The sequence below is a fragment of the Mya arenaria genome, chromosome 3 (assembly GCF_026914265.1).
Source record: "Mya arenaria isolate MELC-2E11 chromosome 3, ASM2691426v1".
Taxonomy (NCBI): domain Eukaryota; kingdom Metazoa; phylum Mollusca; class Bivalvia; order Myida; family Myidae; genus Mya; species Mya arenaria.
Genome location: NC_069124.1, coordinates 38,003,726 through 38,016,206, shown reverse-complemented (window position 1 = coordinate 38,016,206; position 12,481 = coordinate 38,003,726). Strand labels below are relative to the sequence as shown.

General features: G+C 34.6%; 1 protein-coding gene across 5 annotated transcripts in view; it reads left to right on the top strand.

Annotated features, from left to right (window-relative positions):
• The window catches only part of LOC128227832 (zinc finger protein 474-like), a 63,733-nt gene extending 53,111 nt beyond the window's left edge, over nt 1-10,622 (top strand). For 4 of the 5 annotated variants that reach the window (XM_052938708.1, XM_052938706.1, XM_052938707.1 and 1 more), the window contains exons 3-7: nt 2,289-3,398; nt 3,626-3,824; nt 5,565-5,748; nt 5,972-6,152; nt 10,332-10,622. In XM_052938708.1, coding sequence (XP_052794668.1) covers nt 2,289-3,398; nt 3,626-3,824; nt 5,565-5,748; nt 5,972-6,152; nt 10,332-10,492 — 1,835 coding nt within the window. In that variant the 3' untranslated portion in view covers nt 10,493-10,622. Of the gene's footprint in view, nt 1-1,931; nt 2,201-2,288; nt 3,399-3,625; nt 3,825-5,564; nt 5,749-5,971; nt 6,153-10,331 lie in introns of those variants that run through there. The other variant, XM_052938709.1, reaches the window with a different exon arrangement.
• Nucleotides 10,623-12,481: the final 1,859 nt, after the last annotated feature.

Here is a 12,481-nt window from a genome sequence, read left to right as displayed (position 1 = left end):
TAGGGTAAGACAAGGGTAAGACAAGGGAAAGACTAAATGGAGACAAGGGGCTAACCAGATAAGGCTTCTTCAGTCTATAATAAATGCTATCTTTACAGTGAAACTTAGAATGATGTGTTTAGTTTCAACAGATGTTTTAATGTTAACTATTATAGAGAATGATTATAATCAATTTTGACCTTTCATTTTAACAATATAGAATTATATGATTGATGTTGTTTTATATAAAATAAAGTTAATTTGTCAAACATTTAGACATTTAAATGTTTTTGTTTTCTTTATAAATATGCATTGCATTATTTTCATATTAATTGATAGCTTTAATTATATAACTTTGGTTCTAAATAAAAGGGTTTCATCTTCAAATACTTTTATGACATAACGTTCAAAGGAGTTCATGAGCCTTTCTTTAAAGTTTCACAAGGTGATAATTACACGTTGTTCGTTATTTGTAATTGTTAATTATCAAAGTTCACGCCTTATATATTGTTCCAAGCTCAAACTGTGAAATTGTAGATCAGTTTTTGCCTCTGTAAAAGTAGTTTTATTTTGTTCTACTATGTCGCTTATGGTTTGGCAGGACGCTTCTATAATGTCTACCCGCTTATCCAGGTCCAACACTTTTTGTTCAAGATCTATGACCTTTGCGTTTATCCTAGTAACTGTCTTGTCGATGTTGTCGATTTTTGGCAACGCTTGTTTAATACACTGAATTTCTTCTAATATCGTCGTTGCCCATGGTGGCAGCTGATTGGGTGTGGCACTCGCCCCTGCCGGTTGGTACATCTGTGGACCCGGTGTCATATATGGGAAATTCTGTGCCATATTCATAATAGGTGAAGTCATTAAGTTGTTCATTGTGTTCAGATTTTCATTCCATGAAGGACCAATGTACTGACCGCTATGTCCATTATATTGGCCAAGATTAACCCTCTTGTTTACCTCCGGCGTGCTCGGTACATGTATATTGCTGTAACCGGTTTGACCACTATTGTCCAAAGGAGAATTTGCTTTCCGCTTATTTTACTTCTTTTTCTTTGAATTTTCGGTCTTCGAATTATCAGACATGAATGCATACTATAAAACACTATTAACTAATGCAAAAAACACACTTTGTAATCCTTTTTTAACCACTTTATGTCCATTTTGTTTCAGAGCTAAATTTCCATGTGCACTCGCGACTTGACCACGTGACCACACATTGATTGACAAAAATTTGCTTAGTCTTTAAAGGAAATTCACTTGCTTAGCTGCTTTTTTGCACATTTTAGAAATCTGGGCATCTTAATTTAACAGACTATCTACCTCAATGCCTAAAAGTTTAACTTACTCTTCACAAACAATAGTGTGATTAAGTATTGATTGTTTTATTTTTTTAACAGACTGAGCCAACTGAAATTGCTTGAAATTTGTCAGGGTTAGCCTGCATTTGATTGGAAGTAAACCAATTTATCAAAATGTTACTTTCTTCTTTAAGAGTGGTCTTAACAACATCAGTATTTAAGAATATATTAAGAAAAAAAATGATAGCAATAATAACAACAACAATCAATGTTTTTAATAATGATAAACATCATAATACTATTTTTGTATTAATACTAACAATATCTTGACAATAATAATTGTAATATATGAAGTTATACTAGTATTTATCATTAATTAATAAATCATAATAAAAAATGAACATTTGAATTTGAAAAGTTGAAATTGTATTTGAATACAGGTTTTATGATAGACATGATGTTATACTAAATGATTTATTATTTAAATTTATTATTGAAATCTCAATGTTCCCCTTAATGATCTCATTGACTTGTCAATCAAAGATTAATGTCAATCAATAAATGTATACAGTTAAATAAATATTCAGCATTTCCCTTTGTATAAGAACAGGTAGTTGATAGTTGAAATCACAGTTTGGTAAACTCTACTCTAAGAAATCAATATCTGATATTGATTTGGGAATTTCAAATCAACCATTCACTTACTTTACCTATTTGTTTTGCTCAATGAACTTGAATACATTTGAAACATTCAATTTAAAGGGAGCAAAGTTTACGCTTCAGATTGGTTCTACATATTAACTTGTATAGGGTGTATAAACTTTCTTCTTAATAGTTTATAGAGCAACTGGATATTAAAAATATCAGATCAAATAAATACTGATAAGCTACATGTATGCTTGGAATGAATGAGTTAGGTGAGTACAAATTTGCTTCTTAACATATATTGTTAAGGTATTGTTAAGGTGTTAGTTCCTTCATCAGTGCCAAGGGATATTTTTACAGGTAAACAGTCACAGAATGGGACCAGGGCTGAAGTTAAACCAGAAGATACTGAGGGGATGGAATTGAGACCAAAAACAGCCGTTGTCGTCAATCCTAAAGTTGTGAACGAGAGTAATGCTGTGCCGCTAGAAAAACAGAGTACTAGACAGGCAGACGGGGTGCTAGAAGTTGCACTATCACCTGCAAAGAGATCAGAAGATTCAGGCAACCAGTCGGCAGCTTCTGCATACTCTTCTGGGGGAAGTCAAAGTAAACCTGCTAACCAGTCAACTCCTCAAAACCAGTCAAAATTGAATCCTTCATTGGGAGCAAAGTTTGTTTTGTGCTATGTTTGCGGAAGAAAGTTCGGGGAAGCTTCTGTGAGCATACATGAACCTCAGTGTTTAGAAAAGTGGAAATTAGAAAATAGTAGGCTACCAAAAGGGCAACGTAGACCAATACCAAAAAAGCCAGAGGTGCTAACGTTAGCAGATGGGAAGTATGATGTGGTGGCTATAAATGAAGCAGCGTGGCAGAGTGCACAGGCTCAATTGATTCCTTGTGACGGTTGCAGAAGAACATTTTCACCTGATCGGATAACTGTCCACCAGAGATCATGTAAAGGGACTGGCAAAGAAATAGCCAAGGCTGGGCCTAAGCCTGTGGGGGGCGGGGCAACCAATCAGGGTCCCGCTGTTGGCCCTGGGTTCAAGAGGGAAGGCACTTTTACGTCAGATAATCCTCATCCGCCCAAGTCAATAGTACCACCTGGTCCAAGATTTATGCTATGTTATATCTGTGGAAGAAAGTTTGGAACAAAATCTATAAGTTTCCACGAACCACAGTGCCTTGAAAAATGGAAGATAGAAAATGATAAACTCCCAAAATCACAACGGCGCCCATTGCCAAAAAAGCCAGAAGTTGCTGGTGGTAGTGGAAAATATGATGTTGATGCAATAAATGAAGCTGCCTGGCAAAGCGCACAGTCTCAGCTAATATCTTGTGGAAACTGCGGACGGACATTTGCGCCTGATAGGTTGTCTGTCCACCAGCGTGCATGTAAGCCCAAGGGCGGGGCTGCAGCCACCAACAATGATGACTCAGGGCCTGGGATGGCCTCAAATCATCTTGGTATATTGCTGTCTATTTTAAATTGTCTAAACAAAATTTACAGCATTAGTAGAAGGAAGATAACTGGTGCATAATGTAACATTAAAAGTTGACTAGCAGAAATTTGTCACATTTTGATATTTAGAGAGGAAATTGAACATTTTCATAGTTTTAGTATTTAAATGAATTTTTTTTCTTAAAAAATAAAGACTTAAAAATAAAAATAAATAAGTCTTAGCATTCTACAGGTGGCCTGAAGCAGCCAAAACAGGGAGCAAAGGGTGGACCGCAGACTGTAGTATGCAACATCTGCGGGCGAGAGTTTGGGTCTAAGTCAATTGCAATTCACGAGCCCCAGTGTCTTGAGAAATGGAAGGTGGAGAACTCAAAACTGCCCAAAGGTCAGAGAAGACCACTGCCAAAAAAACCTGATGGAGGAATGTCCAGGTTTGTGGATGGATTCTTGTGTAAAAGGTTGAATAATATTAGAGGTCGTTAAAAACAAGACGTGCGCATGTAATTGTACATATAGCTACATGTACATGTTAAAGTGGCAGTTGAGTTTAATAGCTGTTTGGTAAATTTCACTTTAAACTTGTACTTGTAGGCTCGATGATACTTGAAAAACTTACTTTCCATATGCTATTGTACATGTCATTCCAAACGTGTACAATGAACACATACCTGGACAATGAAGTGCACAAAAAATAGCCCACACTTATATGTATAAATAGTGTTTCACAACCTCTCTAATTATTGCCAGTTTAAAGCATTGGCAACCTTATTGACATAATTTTAAAACAAATCATATCAGTTGATTTGATTTATACATAATCTAATTATTAAGGGCCGGCAGCGATGCTAAAGTCATCTGAAGGACCAAAATTTAAATTTTTTAAACAAATCAATTTCTGTTTAGTTTTGAGGTTTAATATTTAACAAGCATGATTCATATATCCGTTGCAACATGAAAAGCTGTAATTAGGAGTTCAGCAATTTTCATGAAATAATATTTTATTATATTTACAATCAAAAAGCTTTTTCCTGGCAATGTCTTGATACGAAAAGAACATGTTTATGAATCAAATTTATCAGAATTGCCCAATGAACAACGCATTGGGATTTAGTGTTGATTGCCGCAATTTTAAAAAAGATATACCGGTATGCATTTTTGTATCCCGGAAATGAATTCCATCCACTATTTTTTATAACTTTTCTGAATAACTTTTTTATTTGACAAGATATCATCAAAAACTCTCAAGACATTGTTGAATAGGTAGTCTGGGGCATTTTGACATAAAAACAGTAATAATGTCGACAGAACTTTCCGAAATAATGTTAATGTTTTTTATCCAAAATCTGATAAAATATTCTTTTGTAAAATTTGTTTAACTCCTTACTACCCCAAAACAAGTTACCAAGAATATACATTTCACTCCCAAACAAGATGTTCCTCAAAACTAAATAAAACATTTTTAAACGTTTTAGTTTTTGACCTTCCCCACCCACTTTTGGATTGTGGCCAGCTCTTAGGTTAAGGGATAAATGTACTGGTACATGTTTACCTGTCTCTTGTTGAATTCCAGGTAAATCTAGGATGAATCAAAATTAAAGCTTATTTTTATATAGTGATAACATTTATTAAATGGTGGTAATAATTTTTTCTTGCTGCATAATGCACCTATCAATGTTTTGCTGAACCGGGCGGTTACAGGGTGGTAGCCCCCTACAAAGCCACAAATAGTGAATTTTGTCAAACTGCCAAAATTGCTCTATATCTCACCCCTTGAGCAGTGAAATAAGTCAAATTCCCAGGTGAGGTATTCATAAAACTTAAGTAATTTCTTAACTAAAGTAGTGTTTTTAATAGATACATGTAAGTATGCATTTTTGATAAAATCATTGTAAATGAAGTTTTTCAGATATTATAAAGTTACTATATCATATGCTTAGGGAGATACTCAAGTTATGAAAATGACTTAAGTTATGAAATGGACCCCCCCCCCCCCCCCCCCCCCCCCCCCGCAGGGTAGTAAGATGTTAAAAGGCATTGAAAATCCTTTAAAAAAATCCATCTTAATAAAGTGGCAGTCTCGTCAGGCTTCTCAAAAACAACACCTGTTGTGAATCACCCGCTGCCTCAAGTCCCCTATATAATAAAATATCAGTTTGTTTCCAATTTAACAGACAGGAGATGAATGACCTTGCCTGGGAGAATGCGAAGGCCCAACTGCTCCCATGTGAGAACTGCGGGCGTCGTTTTGCCTCAGACCGCCTGCCCGTCCACCAGCGATCCTGCAAGCCCAAGGGTGGGGCAGGTGGTGGGGGCTCCACTGGTGGGGCAGGGGCATTTGGGGGCGGTCAATCTAAGGTACTTAGATTAAGATATTTGCAATGAGTTTCTTATCTTCTGATTTACACCATTATAAAGCCAAAAATACATTTCAATCTTGACAGAATATAATGATTCATACAAGCATCTAGCTGTCTTCAAATTTGATAAAGATTGAATTTCACTCTTCCTAAAGATAATACTAATCTTGGTAGGTGCAACACCAAGTAGGGGTGTCTTAATTTTCATTTCTGACCAACAGGCTCCAGTTTTTAAGAAGCCTCCTACTATGGTGTGCTACATTTGTGGACGCGAATTTGGCACGAAGTCCATTGCGATACACGAGCCCCAGTGTCTGGAGAAATGGAAGGTTCAGAATGACAAACTCCCGAAGGGCCAGCGGAGACCCGAACCTAACAAGCCAGAGGTTCGCTCTATTGGAGGTGAGAAAAGATTCATTATTTTTAGCTTGTTTGTTTTTCGATGAAAACATTGAGATGTTGTCATAGCCTTGGTGTCTTTGATGGCTTGCAAAAACTTTCATCTTGGCCATAACTAAAAAAAATGGTAGACATATTTAAATACACTTATATCTGATTAAGTTATTTAAACAATGGTCAACGCTATTATTTTTCTCAGGCAACAATTATTAAATCCAGTATTATGGGCCTACCAACACCCAAAATTCTTGATATCATAACTGTTGCCTTAGAAAAAACAACAGTTTTGACTTTCATTTCACTTAGCCCCCATTGTTTAAATAACTTATTCAGATGTTAGTGCATTAAAATATATGTAATTATTTCTTGTACGTAAAATGGAAAGAAATGTTGGTACACAGTCGTACAATGCTTATTTAAATATTTAAAAAGGACAATCTGAATCATATTCTGCACACCAGGAATTAATAAAATGTTCATTTAGAATGACACTGTATAGACTTTGGTGGTTTGTATTTAGCTCACCTGAGCACAAAGTGCTCAAGGTGAGCTATTGTGATCGGTCTATGTCCGTCGTCTGTTGTCCAGCGTCAACAATTGCTTATAAATGTCATCTTCTCCTAAACCACTTGGACAATCTTAATGAAACTTTATAGGAATGATCCTTGGTTGGTTTTCTTTCAAAATTGTTCAAAGAAATTAAATTCATGCAGAACTTTGGTTGCCATGGCAACCTAAAGGAAAAATAACAAAACTGTTCTTGACTTAAAACCATGAGGCCTAGAGCTCAGATATTTGGTATGTATCATTGTCTAGTAGTTGTCTACCAAGTTTGTTCAAATTATGCCCCTGGGGTCAAAATTGGCCCCACCTTGTGGGTAACAAGTTCACTATAAAAACATTTTGTTAAAATCTTGATAGTCATGTAAAGTTTACTCTTGAAGCAAGGGCAGCAAATCTTACTATATTTTTGTTAAAGAGTGCATTGTCTATTTTTAGTTTTTCTATTTTTAGTAACAAGGGATTAAAATAGTTGTTCATTAATTCATCTAAGGTTATAATTGTTTTTTATAGGTTTGTAGGTTAGGAAATATTATTATTTCATGCTTTTCGATGAAATATGGAGTTTTATCAGTGAAATAACAACAGTGGAAATATCAATTTGATATTTTCACTGCAAAATATGGAGTGAAAATATCAACTTTCAGAACTACTTTTAAAATCCATTGCAGTTACTTACCCTTGATCAAAACAGAACACTCAACCATAAAATTTTGGCAATTTTTTTTTAATATTTAAAGAATTGTTACATATTAAAGTTTAAATAAATATATTTGGAAAGTAACAACTAACCATTTATAAGAAAAATGGTTATCCTGTTTTTCAAACTTTTTCTTGATAATGAAGCTGAATGTTTGAGCATTTGCTTTCATACCAAACAAATTACAGATGAAAACAACTGTTCGAACATAAATAGAATGTTATATCATCGTTCAAATGTATTTTGAACTGTTTGTTGTTGTTATACGTAATACGAACTTCCCGGAAAATTCACACAACAATTTACAGATTTACTGATATTCGTTTTTAACCCACCTACGCCTCAAAATTTGTAAACCAGCATGCCCATCATTATTACCTGGTAAACTACCAGTCTTCAAGCAAAACATACTGGTCTCTGACAGTAAGATGACTGAATATCCATGTATCATAAAACACACTCTTAAACTAAAAAAAATGTTTTATATCCAATGCTTAAAAATTAAAGTGTTTTGGTTAATTTTTAGAACATGGATACACTTATAAAACTTCATTGATAACTGTTCATGAAATATTTGCACTAAAAAACGAGCGAATAATAAACTATAAAAAATAATATCAGAGAACTTTTTCTCAACAAACCGGAAAGAGACAATTGACAGCGTTAATTTTGCATGAGGGGCACCCCACGGGTAGCAGAGTTAATAACACCCTTTTCAAAAAAGGGGATAATTAAGAAAATATTTAAAATTCTTTAAAACTCGGAAAATAAGCATAAAAGAAACAGAAAATTTGTTTATTTCAGTGTAAGACCATATTTTATTCCACTCGTGATTATAGAAAAACTATATTTTCACCCGTGGCTTGGCCAGTAACTCGTGAAAATATGTTTTTCTACAACTATCGTGAAATAAAATCTTACACTGAAATAAACAAATATCCTCTATATCTCTTTATTTTTAAGAAGAATTTCATTTTTTATACCCAATGATGAATTTAATAATCAGACTTTTCCATTGAACTACATGTAGACCATTGTAATTTTCAATCTTATCTTTAATGATTAGTGAATACACCTTATATAAACAGGACTTTTACTCAGTTGATTAGTTGGAAAGCCATGTTACAGTGTGTGTATTTCATGTGATAAATTGCGACATAAATGCTACGTCAGTAGGCAGTATTTTGCTTCGAACGAAGACTTTAAACAAAGATAACTTTCCTATTTTTTCACTATTTTAAATAAAACATAGCGCATTCTACGCCGCTTACAGAGCCCCGCCTTCGGTCTTAATTTGATTAAGAGTGTAGTTTCTTAAAATACTTTGACAAACATCATTTTGGAAACAGGTTTTTCGATGTGTATGATGAAACTAATCACCTTATAAAACGAAGGATGCTGCTCTTTAAGCAGCATAGACTGCCCTTTGTTGCATTTAGTAGATGTAGTTAAAGAAAAGTTATCTTTGATTTAAGTCTTCTTTTTAGGCAAAATGTTGCATTCTGACGTAGCATATATGATGTAATTTATCACATGGTATACACACACTGATGTTATGAAGGATGGAAATTGAGACACTTTTACTTTAGGCTGTTCATAGTGTAGTTTTATCAAATCCTCATAATTTATAGCAGGTATATAATTTATTGGATGGTGCGCTGTCGGTCATTTGTGTGTCTTACACTATTGCTTCTGAAAATCAACTTATGCTTTTGCTTTGGCGAAAATTAAGTTTAATGTTCACAGCAAATCAGTATGACAAATTTTGTCAAATGTATTATTCCGAACAATTATTAGAAATGATGTCCGGTTTCCGATCTTTTACGCTCTGCGAACACAGTCGAGTACATATTTTCAAGACGATACTACGATACTTACATTTTCTCAGCAAGCCACTGGCTCATTTTTTACCGCATATGTAAATACATGTACAATGTGTGTAAACATACCCTCATTTGAAGTCTTGTTCATTTGGGTTGTTTTTGTAAAAGTAACTATTATTTCACTATGTTTACTTTACTTATAAATATCACTCCTTTTATATCATTGTCATAACTCTATCTAAAATGCAGGACGATGTGTATTGTAGGGACATGTCATTTATCTCCCATTCTTTGTATTGTTGTGTACCCTGAAATTGATGTCATGCATATCATTTTCCTATTCTTTAACTGTATATTCATGTATTGTATGTTATAAATATGTAATGCTCTCCATTGTTGGAGGAATAAAAGAATCTATCTACCGTACCAAGATTGTGCAAATTATGCCCCTTGGGTCAAATTCGGTCCCACCCTTTTTGACCTACTGTCTCATTTTTGAAACTACAGCGAAGAAATTTTGACCACGTTCACAATTATGTAAACAAATAACAATGTTGTGGTTGGATGACCTTGACTGTGACCTGTTAGCCTACTTTCTTATTTTTGAAGATAAAGCAATGAAATTTGGACGTCCATGTGTAGATATTTAAAAACAAATATCAATATTGTCCTCGGATGACCTTGACTGTGACTTTTGACTTACCCGGTAGTCTCCTTTTTTTAAGGTGCAGCAATAACATTTTGACCATGTGTACAGTTTTGAAAACAGATATCAATGCTATGCTTGGATGACCTTTATTGTACCTTATTGACCTTACTTATTTTTGAAGTCTCTGTTATGATATTTCGACCATGTTTACAGCTTGAAAACATATATCAATATTGACATTGCCAGGTGACCTTTTGACCTACTTTCTATGTTTTAAAGGTACAGTTTTGAAATGGGTCATATGTACAGCTTTGAGAACAAATATCAAGCTATATTGATTACAAATGTTTAACACTTTTACTCTGGTGAGCGATTTAGGGCCATCATGGCCCTCTTGTTTATTATGGTTAGCGATTATAAGCTACTTATAACATAATTCTTACCTCCAGCAACAGGTAAATATGATGTAGACGCAATGAACGAGGCAGCGTACCAGAGTGCAATGTCAAACCTAGTACCATGCCCGAACTGTGGGCGTACATTCAACCCTGACCGTCTGACTGTACATCAGCGTAGCTGTAAGCCCAAGGTACCCAAGGAGGATGCCTGAACATTGGATTGACCACATTATGATGGACCACCTCTGTTTTAATATCATTCCTTACAGATTTTAATTGAAATAGACATATTTTGCTCATATACATGTATATATATATGTCAAACAAAGTGAGAGAAGCATGTTTTTTCTTCAGTTGGTATTATTTTATTACAACTTGATAGGTCGATCGTGTCATATAGTAGTAACTGAATGGATAGAAATGTAAGAATTCTGTAATTGTATTGGTTGCTTCTAAAACAAAATGCAAAAATTGTGTTTAAATGGAGGGCTGCCTGTTGCCGTTTGATGTTATTTCAAACCAGTTAATATGAACTTAAAAGCAGTTGAGCGCTGTCTCTGTAACAGCTATTGTTCTTTTATTATATGGCTTAAAAGGATTTAAAATTACAGTTTATAGTAGTTTTTAGAAAAGTTCGCCAAATTGTATGCGAACGCAACGTCATTGCTGAAATGACATTGTTGTAATTGTGTCCCTGCCGCATAGGCACTGACATTTGATTTGAAAGTGAGAGCGGGCTAAAATTGATATTTTCACTGTTTGAAACAGTGACATATCAATTTTAATTCACTGATAAATCTCTATAAACCACAGGCAAGATTTAATAAATGTTATTATTAGCAATAATAAGCTACATATTACATCACCCTTTACACAGTTCCTGTACATACATGCCATATATTTGAAAGGCTCTAAGGGGATTTTGTTCAGAATTCCAGGGGATTTGAGTCACATACCAGGGGATTTTCAACATCGCCATTTTAGCCCTTTGGCGAGGACAATATTTCACTTTTTTACCCTTTATTGCAACATACATGAGTATTTAATTTACACATCTATAAGTCATTTATATTTTTATGACACACTTTCATGTTGCATTGTAAAATCACTCACTTAACACATCAAAATATTTCATAGCAAATATATTTCAGAGAAAACTTAATGGACTTACCTTCCTCTAATGTGGGTAAAAAAACCCTGGTTACTATCAGAAATGATGATTTTTAGACTAATAGAAAGAATGGAAGGTAAATGAATGTTTTTCATTTCTTCTAATTCCCTAACAGTCAGTTTGTTTGCATTTGATCAATAAGTAAATTTAACCCTTCATAAACTTGTTTCCTTTTGGCAATAATCAAAATATAACATACAACATCATTGTAATGAATAAAGACTGTCACTTAGTCATTTTCTCTGAATTGTTTAGATTCTACTATCAGTTTCGTTTTTGTCAATTTCCTATGTCATTGCCAGTTATGTAAACATAGGTGAAGCATGACAAAGAACAGCATTTTCTACTAGTTATTTTAATCTCACTAAGCACTACCCTTTAATGCCAAGCGCCAGGCAAGGGAGCTACTTGTACTTTTAACGTCTTTCGGTATGACACGGCCAGGGATAAAACCCCCGACCCCCCGCTCCGTAGGTGGACCTTAACCACATGGCCACAGAGAAGGTTTAAAATAAACAAAGTGTCACATGTTTTTAACAGAACGGAAGAATCATTTATCTGTAACATGCTCTCTGATTGTATCTAAAATATAGTTAAACCAATGAAAATCCACCTTTCATTTGACCAGTCTACTTGACACTTGTTACACAATTTCTCTCAGTTTTAATCCCACAATTTGTGCCTTGCTGATGGATATAGTGTTGTTTGTGAACACCATCAGTTGATAATCCAATTAAGCTTCAGGACAGGAGGGGCATTTTTACTGTTTTACTGTTTACATGATGATAAAATTCAATCCTGTGATAAACTGAAATTATTTTTTTTTTAATTTCGGGAGGGGGGGGGGGGATAGCACAACACGTTGTTGTTGTTGGTGGTGGTGGTGTTGAACAATCGTGACCCCTTGTTCTATTTTTTGTTAAGGGTCACCCAAGGAAGCTTCCTGTAAAGTTTAATTGAATTTGGAGTAGTAGCTTTAGAGGAGATGTTTTTTTAGAGCAAAACAGGAAGTCAGCCATTTTGTTGTTGC